The sequence below is a fragment of the Gymnoscopelus microlampas genome (genome assembly GCF_963454915.1).
Source record: "Gymnoscopelus microlampas genome assembly, chromosome: 14".
NCBI classification, from domain to species: Eukaryota; Metazoa; Chordata; class Actinopteri; order Myctophiformes; family Myctophidae; genus Gymnoscopelus; species Gymnoscopelus microlampas.
In genome coordinates, this window is record NC_139951.1 from 547,781 (window position 1) to 570,954 (window position 23,174).

At 41.0% G+C, this 23,174-nt stretch overlaps 1 protein-coding gene across 1 annotated transcript; it reads left to right on the plus strand.

The window, feature by feature from the left end:
• Positions 1–406: 406 nt before the first annotated feature.
• On the plus strand, positions 407–22,656 carry LOC311060612 (uncharacterized protein). The gene is made up of 7 exons (XM_084078848.1): positions 407–529; positions 2,133–2,211; positions 3,167–3,334; positions 11,991–12,106; positions 17,025–17,172; positions 18,807–19,398; positions 20,285–22,656. The coding sequence occupies exons 2-7, from the start codon at positions 2,157–2,159 to the stop codon at positions 20,688–20,690; spliced, it is 1,485 nt and encodes a 494-aa protein (XP_083934974.1). The 5' UTR covers positions 407–529; positions 2,133–2,156; the 3' UTR covers positions 20,691–22,656.
• Positions 22,657–23,174: the final 518 nt, after the last annotated feature.

Here is a 23,174-nt window from a genome sequence, read left to right on the forward strand (position 1 = left end):
AGATATAAATGATTACATTATAAAACATACATTAACCACTTTAACCCTATTTTATACCTAGGCTATTTGAAAATAGCCGATCTACAAGCTCACAACGCCTCGCATCGCAACGCGTTGTGAGCTTGTAGATCTGCTATTTTCAAACATTTTTACGTTTTAACATTTTACTTTTGATACTTTAAGTACATTTTGATGCCAATACTTTTGTATTTTTACTCAAGCAAATTTTGAATTCCGGACTTTTACTTGTAACAGAGTACTTCTACATTGCAGTATTGATACTTTTACTTAAGTAAAACATGTGAGTACTTTTTCCACCTCTGGATCCTTTACAGCGCATGCGCGAGCCCCCCACGTTGACCCGGAAGTATATACTTGTATGTTGTTGTTAGCAGTTAGCGTATTAGCATGCAGCAGCTCATTGTTCTCTCATTTAAAGGGATACTTCACAACAATAAGAACAACAACAACAATAATAATGAGTGATACTTTATGCTCATTATGCACCACGTGACAGACGCTGCAGCCGGTGAGAAGCAGTGTTGCCATGTCCGCTTATTATAAGCGACTTTGGGCTTGTCTTTTCTGTGAAGTTGCTTGTAAATTAGCCCTAGAATGTCTGTGATCTTACATACATTTCAAGTATTCCAAATACACAGTCATAGATCCCCCTCGTAGGCGCGCTGTGTAGTGACGATCTGCGCGGCCGTAAAAGTGCTCTAAACTCCGTCTGTACTCACCCAATAATTAATTCCTAAGACTTGGAGTCATTTTTTGTCCTCTAGTGTCATATCCATTTGAAAGTTCTGGCAGAAAACGTGTGTTTAGTCAAATATCTCCACTTTTCCACGAGCTTCACACGGACGACTGTCTGGGTGCGCTAGGGGGGCTGACTTGAGTGACGGACCCATTTACTTGTGTGGGTCCGTCACTCAAGTCGCGCATCCAGTAAAAGTATCAATACTGCAATGTAGAAATACTCTGTTACAAGTAAAAGGCCTGTGTTCAAAATATTACTTGAGCAAAAGTACAACAGTATTGGCATCAAAATGTACTTTAAAAAGTGCCAAAAGTAAAAGTACGAAAATGTTTGAAAATAGAACATCTACAAGCTCACAATAGAGCTGCTATTTTCAAATAGCCTGTATGCCAGGTACAAAATAGGGCTAAAGTGGTTAATGTATGTTTTATAGTATAATACTTCATAGCCATGGTTCACATGACGCTTTGACAGTCATGTTTCAGGGCTAAATACTTCATATCTGCAAAGTAATTAGTAACTAAAGTTTTCAAATGATTAGTGGAGTAAAAGTATAATGTTTGCCTATGAGATGAAGTGGAGTAGAAGTAAAAGTATTGAAAATGGGAAATACTCCAGACAGTAAAGTAAAACAAATCCTCAAACTATACTGAAGTGCAGTACTTGAGTAAATGTACTTAGTTACTTTACACCACTGTTTTTTGGGGGGCTTGTTTCTAAAGTGTACATCCTAATATACAATAGATATGCTACATTTACGCTAAATCTACATTTGTAAATGCGGGTTCAAAGCCACAAGTGCTTATAGCCAATAAAAGACTCATGTTCCACCCACAATTTAGGTGGCATTTCAAAGACTTATTCCTTCATTAATGCTATAAAGCTGTTTATCCTAGCTTAGAAGTGAAACAAATTACGTGTGTGTCGGGTAATAGTGTCGCCTCAGTGCTTTAACTCCGATCTGTGCTTCTGGGGGTCCCTGGAACAACATTTTTTTAGATGGGGGTCCGCGGCCAAAAACAAATCATATTGGGGGTCCTTGACATGAAAAATGTTTGAGAATCACTGATATTATAGCAACAGTTTTTTCAAAAAACTTGTAGGATTTAGAAGACATTTGTACAATCCCCAGAAGCAAAGATGTGAGGACCTGTGCACACATTACACACATACTAGCAACAAGCCATTGGTCACGCCTCCACATCGTACGTTCAGTAAAAACACCTGACGTTAATTACGACGTGCTTAAATGGGCCCAAGGGTCATTTAAGGTATTTACGTGTATGTAATAACAGTGAATATGTGAAAAGTGCATTAACGTGATTTGAATATGTATTCTGTGACCTGGAATTGTCATTGATGTACAATGCAGAACTCCACTGAACCAAATACGGAGATGAATGGAGGTGCAATGTATTGTGATGACATCATGCAAACGCCAGACACATCAGGTAATGTACAACTCAAATTGTTTCTCTCTGTACATGGTGTGTGTGTGTGTGTGTGTGTGTGTGTGTGTGTGTGTGTGTGTGTGTGTTTGTGTGTGTGTGTGTGTGTGTGTGTGTGTGTGTGTGTGTGTGTGTGTGTGTGTGCGCGCGTGCGTGCGTGCGTGCGTGTCTGACTTCGCTCATCTGTTGTGCGTCCTCTGTTGTAGCATCGCGTTTGTCATTAAATATGTAGCCATGTGCATGACATTTGTTACATTTCTGCCTAATAACATATTCAATCAATCAATCAAAAAACACAATAATTGTAATACCAGTATAGAGCCTAATATTGGTTCTCTTATTAATCACAAATTATTCCAACACATTCTGTTTCACACAAAGCACCCTAAATCCGTTACTTAAAGTACCAAAAGTAAAACATACTCATTATGCAGAATGTCCCATTTCACAAGTTTTCAAATGTATTACAATGTATTAAATTCATTTGAAAATAGCAGATCTACAAGCTCACAATGTGTCGCACCGCAACACATTGTGAGCTTGTAGATCGTCTACTTTCAAATGGCCGATATATAGGGCCAAAATGGTTAATGTATGTTTTGTAATAATAATCAAAATCTACAAAGTAACTAGTTATTGAAATAATTTTAGTGGAGTAAAAGTACAATATTTGCCCCTGAGATGTAGTGGAGTAAAAGTGAAAGTACTGAACATTGGAAATACTCCAGTAAAGTAAAAATACCTCAAAATTGTACAAAAGTACAGTACTTGAGTACATTTACTTAGTTACTTTACACCACTGGGTTTAAAATCCTCTTTCCAAACCTTTTGCAAACTGCTAATAAAGTATTCAATCAATCAATCCAAAACCGATGTATACAGGTTTAAAGTGCTCATGTAGCCTAGTCGCTTCTATTGGGCTTGTTTTCATAGACCTGGTTGCTTGTTTCTCTCACAGAATCTGTCGACACTGCCGTCGGACCAAGGCTGCTCCACCGGGGAGGGACGCTGGTGGAAGCCCGCCGGAGAAGACGCCGCCAGGCCCGGCAGGCTGCGCTGCGACGCCCCGCCGCTGACTCCTCCCCCAACTCCGCCTCCAGCAGCGACACAGACTCTACACAGCATGGTCAGTCTCTGCTTTGTTACCGTTTAAACCCATTAAGACCGGGAAAGGAACGCATCTGTGTCAATTTAAGATGTCTTTGGGCTTTTCAAAAATAGCAGATATACAAGCTGTGATCTTCTATTTCTGAAAAAACATGAAAATGTGTGCAAATCTTTGAATATATATATTTTTTTACTCAAATCTTTGCTTCTGGGGGGTCCCTGGAACAACATATTTTCAGATGGGGGTCCACGGCCAAATACATATAATTTTGGGGGTCCTTGACATGAAACAGTTTGAGAACCACTGATATAGCAACATACTGTTAGAATTTAGAAGACATTTGTAGAATCCCCCAGAAGCAAAGATTTGAGTTACAAATGTTTGCTTTAAAAATATATATATATATTCAAATATTTGCATACATTTTCACGATTAAAATAAATCTTAAAATGACACAAATGATTCTTTCCCGGTCTTTAAAGGTTAAAAGGATCCTTGGCTAATAAGCCAAAGATGCCTTAATACATTATAATTGTCCTCTATAACTAAAATGTTAAATTAAAACCTTAAATATTGTATTTATTTTAGAAATAGTTCATCTTTCACTCAATAGGGGCATTGCCCGTCGCAAGTTGATGGTGTCATTTGTCCATCTGTGGTCTAGCCCTATGGAATTTATGGAATGCATGTGAAAATTTAAAAACTACTTAATCCTACGGTTAATATGAGCATCAAATCAATATTTTAAATGTTTTTTTTGCACAAAATAAAATATTTAAGGTGTTTTAAAAAGATATATTTTAATTATAGAGGGCAATTATAATGTATTAAGGCATATTTGGCTTATTAGCCAGGGATCCTTTTAACATCAGTGGTGTAAAGCAGTGGTTCTCAACCTTTTCAGGCCGTGACGCCCCAAAATAATCATATTTGAACTGAGGGCCCCCCAATAATCGTATTTGAACTGGGGACCCCCCCCCCCCCCCCCCCCCCCCCCCAATAATCATATTTGAACTGAGGGCCCCCAAAATGATCTTATTTGAACTGGGGACCCCCCCAAATAATCAAATTTGAACGGGGGACCCCCCCAAAATAATCTTATTTGAACTGGGAACCCCCCTAAATAACCATATTTGAACTGGGGACCCCCCCAAAATAATCACATATTAAAGGACGAATTCACCACTTTTCAACATATCTTCATATAATAGGTCCTCACTAATGCTCATGATAAAATGGTACAATTTTTTTCTAATCAGTCTGTGTCTCAGAGGAGGGCTGTAGACAATTCAGAAACCCGTCTACCACTGACATCATCGATGGGGAATCCAAGCTAATAGAAACTGCAGGCTTTGTATTCCTGGAAAGTTTCAATGCAATAATAGATCCCATTGTTCTCGCCTTAATAAAAATCGGAATTAAAAAAAAAATATATTTTTTGAAAAAAAAATCCTGCCTAACGATGGTGTCACTGGTAGACTGGACTGTCCACAGCCCTCCTATGAGACACAGACCAAGTAGAAAAAAATGGTATAATTTTATCATGAGCATTAGTGAGGACCTATTATATGAAGATATGTTGAAAAGTGGTGAAGTCGTCCTTTAACTCATTGAGTGCCAAGATATCATTATCTGAAGATTTTCAGCTCCATCCACTCCTTGTTTAACTTATAACTGAAAAGGGCTGTATCTCGCTTCCTAAGCACTTTTTTTTTTACCTTGAAAAAATCTCTGGCACTGGGACAACATAGCCAGAAATTATTCTGGCAATTCTGGCACTCAATGAGTTAACTTTGAATTGTAGGAATTGAGGCATTACATTTAGTTTGACTCGGTTCCACAGATAAATATTGTGAACATAGCCTAGTATTAATTTCACAATATTTGCCTCTTTCTTATATTATTTGGCAATTTGGCCAATGTTTAACCAGTTTTATAGTATAAAACAGTAAAATACTATACTTTTGATGCAGTAATGATGGTCTTTTCATTTCCTTAGTTTTTTTTTTAGGTATTAAAAAGGTCTTAAAAGTCCATCAATTGTCACTTTACTGTCATCTGGGGACCCCCCCCACAAATCATGTGGGGACCCACCTGGGATTCCTGACCCACAGATTGAGAACCACTTGTGTAAAGTAACTTTAAAATGTACTAACTCAAGTACTGTACTTAAAGGTAGGGTAAGTGATTTTCTTTGGTTAAAATAAGTGTTAAATAGCGCTATATTGTGATAGTACTCATTGCTATAGAGCAGTGGTTCTCAACCTTTTTACAACAAGTACCACCTCAGATTTTATCTGTCATTCCAAGTACCATTACCGCCAAACGTTTGGCTTCGTGCGCGCGCAGCGCGCGCGATTTTTTTTGCGGTTATTAGCGGTTATTGATGCTTTTTGGGCGGGTTTAGGATGGATTTAGGGCAGTGGTTTTCAACCTTTATCATGCCAAGGACCCCTAAATTGATAAACATTCGGCCGTGGACCCCCATTTGAAAATGTTTTGTGCCAGGGACCCCCAGAAGCAAAGATATCTGTTCATTTTCGCTTTAAAAAAAAAATAATATTCAAAGATATGCAACACTTTTTCAAGGTTTTTCCAAAAATAGCAGATCTACAAGCTCATAGCGCGGTGCCATGCCTGCTATTTTTGAACAGCCAAAGCTAAGTGGTTAAAAATGATTGTGACGCTATTAACTCATGTCCAACTTGACCATACTGTACAATACCAAGTACATTTTCAAAAAGCCAAAGTTTAAATGGGGCTGAAGCGGTTTATGTATGTTTTGTCATAATAATTAAAATCCACAAAGTTACTAGTAGTAACTAAAGTTTTCAAATAATTGAGGTGGAGTAAAAGTATAATATTTGCCTCTGAGATGTATTGGAATAGAAATACAAATATTGCAAATTGGAAATACTCCAGTCAAGTAAAATTACCTTAAAATTATACTCAAGTACAGTATTTGAGTACATGTACTTAGTTACTTTCCACCACTGTCAGCATTAGATAAGATGAATTACTCACCTTCTGAAAAGATGAAAGAAAACACACTTTTGTTCCATAGCCCCACATTGTCTTGGTTTCAGAGATCATGGTTGTAAATATGAACTTTTGCCACAAAGTCTTTATATTCCATAATGTCCCATGACCCACGTCCGTGTTATTTACATTTTGACGATGCACGTTAGTCAAGTGGAGCTGTGTTCAGTGAGCAGAAAGCTGTCAAGTGGCCTCCAGAAAATAAATCTGGTTTCCTTTCAAAACGATGTGCATTTCAGAATAAGAGGTTTTTTAAAACTCTATCCTTGTAATGTTACAATTCAACACACGTTTTATTTTGAAATCATACTACTGGAAGTAGAAGTACCCAGGTAGCCTAGTTGAAACTACTTAACTTCACGCGAAAGCAGCTGTTTATGCGGAACGGGGGGAGAAAAAAAAAGTCAGACAAACAGTGGGGGGAAATCACGGATCTGTGAGAGTGTCCCGTCGTACGCACAAATTAATGAATGGTTGTGACGCCCTGTATGTTAATCTGACGTTAGTAGATTATGTTTTATTCTTGAACATGGCCATGGGTCTGTGTCAGGTTATTTAATATGGGATTTTCACAGCTGCCTTTGACTGTTTCTTAACGGAACGGCGTTCCGCCACCGAATATTTTACCGGAACGCCGTTCCGGACCGTGCCGGCCCACTTTCACCCCTGCCTCACCGTGTTTGTTTTGATCGTGGCTACCAGTACCGGCGCAGAAAGGGCGCGTTCGAAAATACAGTGCTGAGCGCACTGGCCAATACAAACTAATAGGCGAGTGCTCCGGTGCGTAATTTCCGAACGCACCCAAAGTAACAGCCAGGAAATGCGCTGTTCCCACGCTGACAAAGTGTTCAACAAAACATTTTTTAAATTAAATTTGAGTGATATTATGGTAATGTTATTTCCATTCAAAGTAGTATTTCGATAGTTTTATTATGTTTTCATATATATATATATTTTTTTTTTTTTTTCATTTCCCCCCCACTTTTTTCATTTTTGGGAAGATTCTTCCGCGTACCACCAGGGGGGGGCTCAAGTACCACCGGTGGTACGCGTACCACAGGTTGAGAACCACTGCTATAGAGTGTTTGTTCAGTAAAAGGAGTCTCCTTGTCTCTCCAGCTCTTTATAAAACAGAAAATGCATTTTCGTTTCAGTTTCAGTTTCATTTCCAATTTTATCCTTATTGGATAAAATTAAATTGGAAGTGATGACACTAAGAAATGAGCAGACAAAATTGGAACTGGAACACTATAAAAATGAAGCTTAAAAATGGGTACTTTCTCCTGATTGGATGAGATTTTGACACCTACCGGAAAATGTATTTTCTGTTTATTAAAGAGCTGGAGAGATGGGGAGACTCCTGTTACTGAACAAACACTCTATAGCCATGATTACTATCAGAATATAGTGCTTTAACCTTTTAACAAAATACTTTTTGTTTTAACCAAAAAATATCACTTACCCTACCTTTAAGTACAATGTTGATGTATTACTTACTCTACATTTTCTACTCCACTACATCTCGGAGGCAAATATTGTACTTTCACTCCACTACAATTATTGTGGAAGTTTTAGTTACTCGTTACTTTGTACATTTTCATTATTATTCCACAACATACATTAACCACTGAAACTCTGTATACAGTTCGGCCATTTGAAAATAGCCGATCTACAAGCTCACAATGCGTCGCGATGCCATAGTTGTGCAACTTCAACTGAAGCGTTCAAAATATTACTGTAAATGAAATGATCATCATGTGATGAATGACGTGGTATCCTACAATCCAATTGGCACAGACTGGCATACTCGCCGATACGGTTACCAGCATTTTAGGGAGTATCGGCAGCTTTTCTGATCGGAACAACTCAATTCAATTCAATTTTATTAAAGTGTCAAATCACAACAAGTTGTCTCAAGACACTTTACATGTAGAGAAGAGACCCGACAGTCCCACCCTGAGCAAGCAATTTGTGTGGCAACAGTGGCAACGAAAAACTCCCCCTTAACTGGAAGAAACGTCAGGCAGACCCTAGGCTCTAGGGTGGCGGCCTTCTGCCTCGACCGTGTCGGGGGGAAAGAAGAGAGAGAGAGGGAGAGACAGAGGAGAGACAGAAAGAGATACAAGTAGTAACAATAACAATAGTAGCAAATATAACAGTGTAAGATAGTATATGATAATATGATATAGTACAGCAATAATGTGTATGTAGTATATAATGGTATAATATAAGAATGTTAAGATAATATACAGTATAGTGTAGTGGTATAGTGTAATGTAGTAGAAATCCACGGTCGTGCTCCATGGAGAGGCCCGGTCCGCAGTCACGGTCTTGAGCCACAGCTGGGGGTCCGTAGTGACAGTCCATGGAACAGCACCACTGCTGTTTACAAGCAGTGGTGGAAAAAGTACTATCGCAACGTGTTGTGAGCTTCAAGATCAAATAGGGCTAAAGTGGTTAATGTATGTTTTATAATAATAATTTATATCTGCAAAGTAACTAGTAACTGAAGTTTTCAAATAATTGTAGTGGAGTAAAAGTACAATATTTGCCTCTGAGATGTAGTGGAGTAAAAGCGAAAGTATAGACTTTTCTGTAATTGGAAAAACTCCAGTAAAGTAAAAGGACCTCAAAATTGTAAGTGTATTAAGTACAGTACTTGAGTAAATGTACTTAGTTACTTTACACCACTGTTTACGAGCCAGTTTGCTGTGGGAGGTGGACAGAGTACTCAACCCCAGTACTTGAGTAAGAGTACAGATACTCCCTGGTTAAATGTACTCCACTACAAGTAACTGTAGCTCAGTCAAAATATTACTTGAGTAAGAGTAAAAAAGTGCTTGCTTTTAAATGTACTTAAGTAATCAAGAGTACATGCTTTTAAAAACACTTAAGTAAAATACTTAAGTAAAAGTAAAAGTAAATTTCTTATTTTTCACATCAATGAATTGCTGTAATGTTTTCACAATTAATTTATAAGACCTTGTAACTTGTTTCAGAGAAGTCATTCTGAAACCACCTGCACTGATGTGCTTGCTTGTAGAACCACTACGTTATACAAAGCATGCAGAAATGCCTATAAAAACATAGAATTGAAATTAATGGGATCGAAAAGGTTGTCATTTTCATGTTTTATTAAACACGGGGGGTTTACACAAATAGGGCTGTCAATGGAGGAAACTGCAACTTAAGGGGTTGGATAGCCTTGAAGTTGTTTGTGGCCATCATCAGGAGTTCCTCCCAAGAAAACATAATGTCTGTCCAAACTCTAGATCTGCAGAAATCTAAACTATCTAGGCATCTAGAGACCATCCAGTCTACTTCCCACAGTACACTCATTTTCAGACATTAGGCAGGGCATGTTCTCTCCTTCACTGAGGAGTAGGGATGGAGCTTGTTCATTTTTATTGATAATGAGCACCTTATCGAGCCTGCTTATCAAACCAAGCTTTTATCGAGCCCACTATCAATCTTTTTCTATTATTAAGAAAAAAGACGTGAGACGAAAAATTCTGAACAGAACAGGTATCTTTTTTTATTGGCCAGTTGTGACAGTGAGTTTGTGGCTGACCACTATCTAAAATTAAATGAAGTGATGTCAAAAGTTAAAAATATTTTTGCCTATCATTAAAACAACCATTCATATAATGTGCAATAAGTGTTAAATGGCTTTATATTATGAATAGTACTGTAATAATTACTATAAAATCTCCATGTCTCTTCAACTCTTTATAAACAAAATGCATATTTATTTTTTCTATTCTTTTTTCTTTGTTTTAACCAAAATATATCACTCGCACTACATTTTACTAGGGCCTTCAAATACAGTACTTTTCTAACAGACAGAAGGCAAGTGACCTTTTTACTTTTGGAAAATAATATTGAAGAACCGGTTAATGTGTGTACTGTCGCTTTAAAAGCGCAATTTATACTTCATCGTACGACGGTGTCACGCACCAAACATAGCCGATCTCCAAGCTCACACTGCGTCTGTTCGCACAACTCGATCGCCAGAGGAAACGTTCTCATTGAACGTTTTTCAACGTTTCTCAAAATCCGTGCATAGACTACTGGAAAACCACAAATTCCGTGCATAGCCGCCTCGCTAGGGCTGCACAATTAATCGAAAAAAGATCGTGATCTCGATTCAGACACCTATGCAATCTCGATTTTAAATTATGGCAATTTTTTTTTCAATGTTAAAAAAAAAAAAAAAAAAAAAAGAAATGTTTTTTTTTTTTTTTTTTACATTGATTTTTTTAAAATATATATTTACAAGAGAATCGTGTGAGAATCGTGATCTCAATTCTTATGGAGGAAAATCGTGATTCTCATTTGAGCAAGAATCGTGCAGCCCTACGCCTCGCATCTCCCCCATTGTGACTAAACCATTTCGGAGGCGCGCAGTCTCAAGGGAATTGTCGCCGTGTGAAGGACCACCGAGCGAGCTAAAGCGAGCGTGTTGCCGTCCTGAACATTGCGACATTCCCTTGAGCCTACTCGGCGCCGTTTGAGTTACGTACCGATAGGCACAGAATCGTAAATTTTGTTGTGGGGACTGCTCTACTTCCGGGTTTTTCCGGGTTGCGACTGGTTACGCCCACCGTGGGACTCCCCGTACATATGCACGGAATTTGGGGGTTTCTAGGCGACTATGCACGGAATGACATGCACAAATCCGTGCAATGTATACTAATTCTCTGGCGATCAGGCTGGTTCGTACCACGTTCTGAGCTTGTAGATCTGCCATTTTCGGCAACGATAGACTGAGGGACGGACACGCTCAAGCAACACTAGTTATTCATTCACAGGGAGATCCCAAACGGACTATTATCAATTGGATTATTAAAATTGTCAACGGAGACTTGCTACCTTGGGTAGAAGAGGACGAGTGAAACTTTTGAGCGTTTCACTCGTTGACGCCATTGTTTCACCGCTGCACCGCACATGTAAACACAACGACAACCACCCGAGTGTACTACAAATTATTGTTGAAAGCAGAGATGTGGTTTGTCTTTGGTAAACACAGTAAGCATTTGAAGCTATATGCTTTTTTTGTCTGTGTCCGGGTTTTTCACCCCCGCATATTCAAACATGGACTTAAGATAAGGCCATGGGTGTTGTTCTTGTTCGGGTTTCTCAGCCTCATTCTGCTGATCATCACAGTCATCAGAGTCGGAGACGGAGAGAGTGCTCTCGTCTTCTCCTACTGCCGCCATTATTACCGCCGTCCTGTTTTGAGTTGATAAAAAAGTAACGTGGGTTAACCAGCGTTATCCTTATATGGATGCTGGGCGGCCCTGGATGACGTATTTCCGCTTTTACGTAGACCCCAGTGGAGAACGTGTACTGTGATAGGTTTCCTTCTTTGACGAACACAGCTTGTGGCCAATTGCATTTTAGGGGAAAAGGTGTTCTTTTTTTTTCTTCAGCAAACCAAAAGTAACGCGTACTTTTTAGCCTTTGTAGAAATCTACTCGAGTAAGAGTACAATATTTTTCTTGGAAATGTACTCGAGTAAGAGTAATAAGGGTCAAAAAAATATAATACTCAAGTAAAGTACAGATCCTCAGAATATGTACTTAAGTACAGTACTTAAGTAAATTTACTCCGTTACTCCACCTCTGCTCTCTAGGGCCTGCAGCCTGTGAGAAGAGCGTGAGGCATCTGGACCCGACTCGTGCCGAAACCAAGGAAGAGGCAACGCCACTGCAGGAGGAAAACACTGTGAAAGCAGCGGATGGAAGCCAGGTTTGTCCATGTTTTGATGAACCCATCCAGACCGGGAACGCATCCGTGTCATTTTTAGATTTCTTTGGCTATTCAAGAAATAGCAGATCTTCAATCTCATAGCGCTACGAGCTTGTAGATGTGCTATTTTAGAAACATCTTGAAAATCTGTAGATATATTTGAAGATATATTTTGTAACATTTGTAACTCAAATCTTTGCTTCTGGGGGATTCTACAAATGTCTTCTAAATCCTAACATTTTTTATTTATTTTTTTTAACTTATGTTGCTGTGTATCAGTGGTGCTCAAACTTGTTCATGTCAAGGACCCCCAAAATGATATGTATTTGGCCGCGGACCCCCCATCTGAAAATATTTTATTTCCAGGGACCCCCCAGAAGCAAAGATTTTAGTTCGCTTGAAAATATACATATTATTTTCAAAGATTTGCACACATTTACATTTGTCGTATTTACGGTGCATACATATGTACATCTTTCACCCTAATATACAGTATGTTACGAGGAAAGCTTTAGAGAATATCCGTTTCCATTAGGACAAGTTGAAAATAACTTTATACTTGACATTTAACCACTTGAAGCCCATTATGTTTTGGGGGGAATATTCGCCAAAAAATAGTTGTTCCACAAGCTGACAACGTGTTGCAACACAGCGCGTAGGCTTGATCGTCTATTTTTGGTGAAGAGATGTGGTGTAGATCTAAAAAGAACACACCAAGTACAGTGCAACTCAGGTCTGTTTACTAAGTATAGAGGGTCTTAAAGGGCAAGACCACTTTGTAGAGTTTTGGGTTGTGTAGTTACCTTGCCATGATGTAACAACAAAGGTGGGCAAGAAATCAAGGAAGAAATCATACCCGGGGATGTGCGCAGTCAAAGTATTTCAGACTTTTAGTTATGTATGGGCAGGGCCTGTGTTTCCCCTAGGTGTCTTTGAGATTGACAGGAGTAGAGCTTAAGACTTCTGCCCGAGCCCGTCGGAACCTGCGTGCCGAATTTGTCACATATTTGTTGGGCTTTGGGCCAGGCTCGGGCAGTACATTTAATAGGCTAAATTTACAATAGCAGCGCAGCCTAATAGCCTTTTATATATTACGAGCCGCGAAGCAGACAGACAGACAGACAGCCACTGAGACAGAGACAGTGTTGGAGCCACAGTAAATAAAGTTAACCGCCTTCGTCAACAGTCTTTCGGGAGGCTAAGTGTTTGCATTTCCCCCTTAAGCCGCTTGTTTTGATAAATTAGATAGATTCCGTTGCGGCCAGCAGCATTGCATGATGAAGCATACGTTGAATGAATCCAACGTTAAAATCACGTCTTTATGCAGTGCTGCAGTCAGCAGCTGTCAGAATTATGACATAATCGCTGAATCGCATTTTATTTTGCATAATGATCATGTCAGTCATTTCTTTGTATATACTTAAGATGGATCTTCTTTGTCGTAACATCCATGTATGATGTATTAAAAGAGTAATTTATATAACGCTTGACAGTGTTGCTTGCTTGACCAAAAGAACCAATCCACAAGCTAACATGTTGCTTTAATCGGGATGATCCTGATCAGCGTTGGTTTGCTTCAATGTTGACTTTTACATTTTTGACTTCGTTTTTCACTGCATTCTATTTCTATTTAATTGATATATTTTTCATCATGCTTCTTTCACTGACAAATCTGTATGAATGTATGGCAACTGGAGCTGTTGAACAGAACACATTTCCTTCGGGATTAAGAAAATATCTATCTCTCTATCTATCTCTCTCTCTCTCTCGCTCTATTTCTCTCTGAGGGTTGGGATCCTTTAGGATTGTGACGATTATGGTTCCTTAACGATTCCCTCTTAACTGTCCGATTCCTGAACGGTACATTTTAACAATCGTCGATTTCTGCATATTAAAACTAATATTTACATACTTCATAAACACAAATTCATTCATACATACAGCATTGCATACATATTATTGTTGTGACTCTCAAAGTGAGGTCCATGGACCCCCTGGCTGCCAAATGGACTGTTAACAAGTGTAACTCTGAGAATGTACAAATGGAACCAAAACGGACCTGTAAGGTTTCATTTGGTTCCATTTGTACACTCAGACTTACGTTCCACATGTCCCAGACTCTTCTCCCTTCTGGCTCCCAAACTGTGGAACTAACTCCCCGTTGCAGTTAGAACTGCAGACTCACTGCCAATCTTCCGCCGTAGTCTGAAGACTCACCTCTTCAGACTCACCTCTTCAGACTCCACCTCAGCCAGTACTTGACCTAGCCTTGATGACCTTGCAGGCTTATGCAAAGGTTAAAATGTAATTTAGATAGCATGTTATGTAGACAGACAGATGGCAGTTTCATTTGTTGACCTGGCATCCTATAGTTTGTATAATTTCAACAGATTGTTTTTTTGTTGTTGATATTATACTGTTTTAGACTGATGATAGGTTCTTGCCTAAATTGAAAATTCTAAATAGGGATCTTAAAAAAAAAAAGACGTTTAAAAAAATAAAAATAAATAATATATATATATATATATATATATATTCTTTTCTCACATTTTCATCCCACAATTTTGCAACCCATTTTTTCACCCAGTGCCAATTGTCTAAGTCAGGGGTTCCCAAACTGTGGTGCGCGCACCCCTTGTGGTGCGCGAGCGCCCACCAGGGGGTGCGTGACCTGCCATCTAGGCAAACCAACCTAATTGGTTTGCCTAGATGACGCCCTGGGGGGGTGCGTCATCTAGGTCAGGATGTAATAAGGGGTGCACAGCTAAATAAGTTTGGGAACCGCTGGTCTAAGTAATCCTGGGTGCTACACTCCCTCTGCCAGCCTAGGGAGAGCCTAGAGCCGAGCTCAAGCCTCCTTCAATGCATGAGAGTTAACAAGCTGCTTCTTATCACCTGACAGGGGGAGGTTCCCTGGTTAGACGTAGCGCGTGGAAGGAACACGTTGTTCCAACCATAGACATATAAAGGTAGACGCCTCCTTCGGCTCTGAAGCGTTCGTATCTCGGGCGCGCTTCCTTGTTCCGCAGGGCTATCCCATATAAGGCTTGGGCAAGCTGGAAACTTCCGTGTGCGTCACAGAAGGGGGCGTTCGGTAGGCCAATCAGAGGCAGGTGGGGCGGGTCTTTTCTTAAGAGGCAGCCGCGCAGCAACTAGTCAGTTAGACGCGCTGTGATTGGCCAGTAGTTAACGCGATGTGATTGATCAGTAGTCAAACAGCCCTGCGGAAGAGCCTTGTATTGAGATACCAGTCGCTACAATGAACTGCAGAGGCCAATGAGGTATCTAGGTTTCTATATCTATGGTTCCAACCAGTTCCTTTCCCCTCCATCAGGCGCCCCGGCTGACCAGGGGGAGGCAGTATAGAGACCAGGATTACTACATGTTTTTGTGAGGGTACCCACCCTAGGGGACACGGGGAGAACATGCCCGAACATGCACAATCACAGCTGTAGTCTAATAGCAACGATTACTATCACAATATAGAGCTTATTTTAACCCATTAAAACTGGAAAAGCATCTGTGTCATTTTAGCTATCTAACTATATAAATGGCGAGCGACTTCCGCACCCTCGGTGCGACACCCCACAGCTCTGTTATCGAATAAACAACGCACCGCCAGACCACATGTCGCCAACTGACTCGCCACGGCGGCCGCGCTGAATTTACGCGTCGCGTAGGGGACATCTCATTGCTCACTACACCTTTTCCACCGCGCAACATAATTAATTCTACTCACCAAATGTCGGACAAAACGGAAGGGGAGGCAGCTTCGTACCGTTTACCGTGCACACCACCGACACCGCACGGCGACGGGTTTCGCCGAAACAACACGAGCGGACGCCATTGCACTCTGCCCATGTCCTCCACAACACCACACACACAGCTCCTTTGCTTCAACCCCCCCCCCTTCTTACGTACCTCCTTTGTTCCACCCAGGCCGTTACTTTCACTTCACTCATGTCTCCATCACAATATGTCCGTCCTTCACGTGCCATGTTCATCCCAAACACAAAAACAAACAGCCACGGCCAGTCGGCCACAGCACAGCACGCTGCCCAGGGTAATCTGGTAAACAAACCTGCCTAGGTTCATGACACCACAGGACTCGACAGTGATGTCATCATTATGCAACCCGGAAGTACAAATACCAAGGATAGGTCAGTGATGTCAGTCGGGTTGCCAAGTTTGCTGCCAGGTTTAAAAAAACAAGCGACAGAAACAAGCAAACCGTGCATGAAAAAAAAAAAACTGCCGAAGGGGTCCGCCATGTTCCAGGGGGGTCCCCGGGGGTCCCAACACTCACAGGGGTCGGCGGACCACCAGGGGGTCCGCGGACCACCAAAGTAACAATCACTATTAACATTTTTTCCAATTTTTTTTTTTTTTTTTTTTTTTTTTTTCTTCCCTTTTGGACACTTTTACTCCGGCGATTTGGGTACCCCAATATACACGCACCCACGCTGGGCCCCGTGCGCGGCTGGGGTTGAGGGGGGCGTAGCCCCCCGAAACTCTAGTATTATATATGTATGTATACATATATATATATATATATATATATATATATAGCAAAAACGTTTTTCAGAAAACTCTTACGATTTAGAACAGTGGTCAAAAATAGCAGCATACAGCGTGTCACTTCATGCCGGCCTGCAAGCTTGTACATCTGCTGTTTTTGTTTGTGAAAACTGATAGAAACATTTTAACTTTTTTTTTTCCACAAATCTTCTCTTCTGGGGGTCCCTGGCACAAAAGCTTTTCAGATGAGGGGGGGGGGGTCCGCGGCCAAATACATATCATTTTGGGGTTCCTTGTGGCACGAAAAAGTTTGAGAGCTACTGATTTAGAAGGCTATAACGGCAACGATTACCATCACAAAATAGAGCTTATTTTTAACCCCAAAAAAACTCCCTTCCAGGACGAGCGTGCTGCCAAGGAGCCAGCGATGCGGTGTGAGGAGTGCCTGAGCAGCCACGCCACCGGGACCACCCTGTGTGCGTGTGTGCACTGGAGGGCCGAAATCCATCGACTGCTGGAAGAGAACGCCTGCCAAACGCTGGCCGACGGTAGGGACGGGACGGTAAATCCTTATTATCGTTAAACGTGATTAACCCAATAAGACTGGGGAACGCATCTGTGTAATTTTAAGATTTGGCTATTCAAAAATAGCTTTGAATATATATATATTTTAAAGACAACATTTTTAACTGAAATCTTTGCTGAAAACTTATGTTGCTATAATATCAATGGTTCTCAAACTTTTTTCATGTCAAGGACCACCCAAAATGAAATGTATTTGGCCGTTGACCCCCATACTCCAATGTTTTCTTAGCTGTGAGAACAGAATCTACACACACTGAAGAGCACTCTTAGGGTGGCCTTTGAGTTCTTAAGTGTGACATGTTCGTGCAAAAAAAAAATATTCTTGAAGTTTCTTCAATTCTACAGTTGTATAATATAGGATTTAAATTACAATAATATTTTTATCATATCTTTAGAGCAGTGGTTCTCAACTTTTTGTCTTTTGACAATTTACCTTTAGATTTTTCTGCCGTGAGCCAGCACCACTATAAGGATCTGATGTGCATAGCATCTTTGTGCACAGGAGTCTGGTGTTCAACCATCTCTAGACCTTAGTTTAGGTATTCTTTACTTCATTCTCACAACTTTAATTCTGTGTGTAATTTCCTGTGATTTCTGTGTGCAGCAATCACACACAGGTGTGACTGCAGGCAGAGCCATGCAGTCATGCCTTATATGGGGATTGGTGGGGCGGCTCCCTATGGTAATTAGGATTAACTGGCACACCCCTTAAAGTTACGAGGATTGGGATTCATCATCATAAGAACATATTACGAACAATTCTGCCTTCTGCCTGCTGTTTAAAGCTCCTAGACTCCACGACGAGCAAATCCACGTAAAAAAAAGCATGCATTCATGTAGCACGATGACCCTGGCTACATCCTGGAATGATAACATTTCACTTGCGAGTTACAACGGGGCGGGATCGCGCATCGCGCATGACCGGTTTTCCCCACCGGAAACAGATTCGGAGATACAGACGTATTAAAGAAGGAAATAGACAGAAAGCGGATGGGGAGCCATGTTTTTTTTCTCGGTGATCTATCTGGCCTATCCTTCTCAGGATCACAATGGGTACTCCCAGAGCTGCTCTAGCCCCTCCCGTGTGGAAAAAAAAAAAAAAAAAAAAAAAAAAAAGACACCAAAACCGTTTAAATACGGTTTTGGCACCGCATGTGTTAATAGCCAAAGAAATCTTAAAATGACACACAGATGCGTTCCCGGTCTTAAAGGGTTAAAACAAGAATGCTCGCAATAATCGTATTGCAGAGATTCTAATTTATGGTGAAATTGTCCTCTCTCATACACTACTAGGATGAATTAGCTTTTGTTGAGCTGCAAATTCAGTACCACTTAAACCCTCTATCCTTGATAAAGCGGACCTGTAAAGAAATCGATTCGCCCAAAAATAACTGATCTACAAGCTCACAATACATTGCAACGCAAGGTGTTGTGAGCTTTTAGATCGGCTATTTTTGGCGAAAGTTCCCCCAGAATAGAGTGGTTAACAAAAGTGTAATTTTTACACATATTTTGAGTGTCGTGATAATACCGCTAATCGCAATTATTTTCGCCACATTAATCGTGACATGTCATTTTCATATGGTCCCATCCCTAGCTGACGGCGACAGGCCAAAGACGCTGGACGAACACTTCTTCAAAGGCAACGACGCCAAAGTCAAATACTACACCGGCCTTCCCAGCCTGTCGCTGGTCACGGCCGTTCTCGCCCGGATCCAGCCCTTTCTGTCCAAGAAATCGAACCCGTCGTTGAGCGACTTCCAGACGCTCCTCCTGACGCTCGTGCGCCTGAGGCTGAACATGACGGTCGACCGCTTGGCTCGCCTCTTCGACGTCGGCCCGGGGACCGTCGACAGAACGGTCGGCGCCACCGTGAGCGCTTTGCACGCGCGACTTCACTCGCTGGTCCACTGGCCCGGCCGCGAGGCCTCGCAGAGGAGCGCGCCCCCGCCGTTCGCCAAGGCCTTCGGGAGTCATCGTGTCACCGTAATCGTGGACTGTTTCGAATTGCCGGCGCAGCTACAGGGACAGAGGCTGAAGGCACACTGTGGTGCCAGGAAAACGGACCCTACGTTTTCCTGCCCGAAACGCAACAGAAGCGCTAAGTACCTTGTCGGCATCACGCCACAGGGGATGATCTCGTTCGTTACCGAGGGATGGAAAGGTCACGGAGAAGCCATCATCGACAGGTACACAGCGGTGGACAGTAACTTGGTGCATTTACTTGAGTACTGTACTTACTTCTTCTTCCAAACACATGACTTTCACTCCGCAGCTCCGCTACATGAAATGTTGTACTTTTGACTACATATCAAAGGACTCTTGGTACCCAAACTTACAAAGATTCTGCATTAACAAAAAAGTGGTGAAAATGACAGCTCTAGATCTGCTATTTTCACTTAACCCATTCAATCCGGGAACTCTGTCATTTTAGATTTCTTTGGCTATTCAAAAATAGCAGATATACAAGCTCGCCGCGCTATGAGCTCTATTTTTGAAAAATCGTGAAAATGTGTGCAAATCTTTAAATGTATATATATTTTTAAAGTGAACATTTGTAAAATATTTTTGTTCCAGGGACCCCCCCAGAAGCAAAGATTTGAGTTACAAATGTTCGCTTTGAAAAAGGTATTCAAAGATTTGCACAAATGTTCATGATTATTCAAAAATAGCAAAGCAAAGCAAAGCAAAGTTTGTTGTTTACCCAGGGTGTCGGACTAAGTGCGAAACTTGTTTCCAGCCGGACCCTGCATGGAAGCCTTGCTCAAGGGCTATTCAGCGGTGATTCATGATTGATGTGATGAATTGGGGAATCGAACTAGGGACCTTCCGGTATCAAGGCCGCCCCTCTAACCACTAGGCCACCGCTGCCACTAAAAAGCATATCTATAAGCTCATAGAAGAGCTTGTAGATCTGCTATTTTTGAACAGCCAAAGAAATATAAAATGACAGAGATGCGTCCCTGGATTAAATGGGTATATTTAGAAACTTTCAAGTTGATATAGAAAAAAGAAAATCGAAAACGTACTCAGTAATTTGTACTTTTGAATACACATTTTGTCCGCCACTGACAGGTATATGGCGGAGAACTGTGGCATTCTGGACATACTGTGGCCCGGTGACTTGGTGCTGGCCCGGCGTGGCTTCCGCATCGGCGACGATGGTGGCAGCCACCAAGGGGTGATGATGATGTGCGGCGAGGTGAGACAGCGCCCCTGCCTGGACGCTGTCTGGACTGGAGAAACAGACACACACGCCAACCTCTGGGTCCACGTGGACAGAGTGGTCAGTACTCTGCACAACAAGTACACCATACTAACGGGCACAATCCCTTCCGCCATGTTTCTTCCGTGCGAGGGCGAGGAGGACGACACGGACACGCCCTTCCTGGACAAGCTGGTGGTGGTGTGCTGTGCGCTCGCCAACCTGTGTGGCAGTGTGGTGGTGCAACACAAGTGGCTGCTGCACCACTATGGCTAAAATGTGCATACAAGCTCGTAGCACGGCACCAAGTGCCACTCTACGAGCTTGTAGATCTGCTATTTTTGAAAAATCCTGAAAATGTGTGCAAATCTTGAATATATATATCTTGAATATATGTTTTTAAAGCGAACATTTTTATTTCAAATCTTTGCTTCTGGGGATTCTACAAATGTCTTAAAAATCCTTAACAGTTTTTTGAAAAAAACTGCATCAGTGGTTCACAAACTTTTTTTCACTTCAAGAACCCCCAAAATTATATGTATTTGGCCATGGACCTCCATCTCAAAATGTTGTTCCAGGGACCCCCCAGAAGCAAAGATGTTAGTTAAAAATGTTGTATTCAAAGATTTGCACACATTTTCACGATTCTTCAAAAATAGCAGATGTACAAGCTCGTAGCGTGGCACTCGGTGCTGCGCTATGAGCTTGTAGATCTGCTATTTTTGAATAGCCAAAGAAATCTTCAAATGACACAGATGTGTTCCCGGTTTGAATGGATTATTGTTTAGCTGTAAATGACATGAGCCAGGTGCTCTTTGATTAGACAGCGGTCTGCTATTGAGTTCAGCGGTCATTCTTTTAAAAATAACAGACCACTGGATTCAGTCATTGACCAATCAAAATCAAGCATTCAACAAAGCCGTGTAATAATGACTGTTAAAGGCATATGGTTCATATGTTTTTTTTTTGCTTTTTAGCCCTTTTTCTCCTCAATTTAGCCGTTATGGCAATTCACTGTTGTCACTGCTGTTGTACTCTACTGACTCACCTGCCAGTGAGTGAGGAGCCCCCACCGGGAGGACGTAGAGCCCTCGTCCTACTCCTCCCGCCCAACACTCCCTGCTGACAGGTGCCGCCCTCAGCCCGTAGGATTACATACAGTTATCACCCTCCCCCAACGCGGGCCAATTGTGTCCATATAGACGTTCAACAAAGCCGGAAGTACCACGGTGGTTTCGAACCCACAACCTCCGCAGTGGTGGGCAGGCACTTTACCAATGCACCACCCGAGCACAAAAAAACGTTTTTTAAGATGTTTTTGTCACATTCCTGATTCACATTTACATTTCCGTAAATCAACGCCCTACAGTTTCACACAGAAGCAGCAACACCAGCGGTTCTACAAGCTCAGAACACGACACGTTTTGAGCTTGCATTATATCCGCAAATTTCTTTTGCTGCTTTTGAATTTGAATCCTGAAAGGTTTTAGACATAATGACGTTTCTACCCGACAGTAACGATATTTAAAACTATCGCTTATATCCTAACCCTGGACAGTAGTCCTCCCTGGATTATTCTGTGAGAGTTTGTAAGTTCATAAATTATCATCTTTTATACGGTTTTGCCTTGGCCTCCTACTTTTGATCAGAAATGGGACGAAAAATCGCATTTTGGGGGTGAACTATGCCTTTAGTTTTACTCTGAGGTGCAGACCTGTAAGGGTCCATTTGTTTCCAATTGTACTACTATTGTTCACTTGATGTTTCCTAAATGTGGTTTACGTGACAATTTTCTATGTATTACTGCATTAGGCCATGGACCCCATTTGATATAGTTTGTTTTATCTCTGGGACCCCAATCACAAACACTGGACAATCATCATTTGTTCATTTAACTGTGAGAACGTATTTTTTTCTGCTTTTGAAACCTTTTTGAAACATTTTGAGGGATGAAAGCAAATTATGGTTTTGTGCAACATGTTTAAAGGAATACTCCACCGAAAAACTAATAATTGGAGATTTCGTTTTTGTTGTATTCCTGAGCCAATAATCCAATATTTGAAGTTAATAAGAGACTAATCTTAACAAGAACAAAACCATATTTAACCCATTTAGAGACCTGAAGCCGATTTTTAAAAACCCCTTCTAAATCCTAACCTAAGTTTTCAGAAAATGTGTGTGTGTGTGTGTGTGTGTGTGTGTGTGTGTGTGTGTGTGTGTGTGTGTGTGTGTGTGTGTGTGTGTGTGTGTGTGTGTGTGTGTGTGTGTGTGTGTGTGTGTGTGTGTGTGTGTGTGTGTGTGTGTGTGTGTGTGTGTGTGTGTGTGTGTGTGTGTGTGTGTGTGTGTGTGTGTGTGTGTGTGTGTGTGTGTGTGTGTGTGTGTGTAAATTATTTTTTATTTAAACAATTTAAGAACATTTCACACATCTAAAATGACATTTTAAAAGGATCCCTGGCTAATAAGCCAAATATGCCTGAATACATTATTACCTATTGAGTGAAAGAGGAACTATTTATAAAATAAATCAAATATTTAAGGTGTTTTTAGTTATAGAGAACAATTGTATGTATTAAGGCCTATTTGCTTAGGGATCCTTTAAAAGGTATAACAACGTATAGGCTTTACTGGGCTTAACGGGTTCAAAGTTAACGTTCTCTTTGAACCTGAATCATCAGTGATTACACTGAGAGTTGTTATATAAAACATTTTATATAGTTTTGTATTGGTCACCTACCACAGCGGACACCACAAATATTGAAT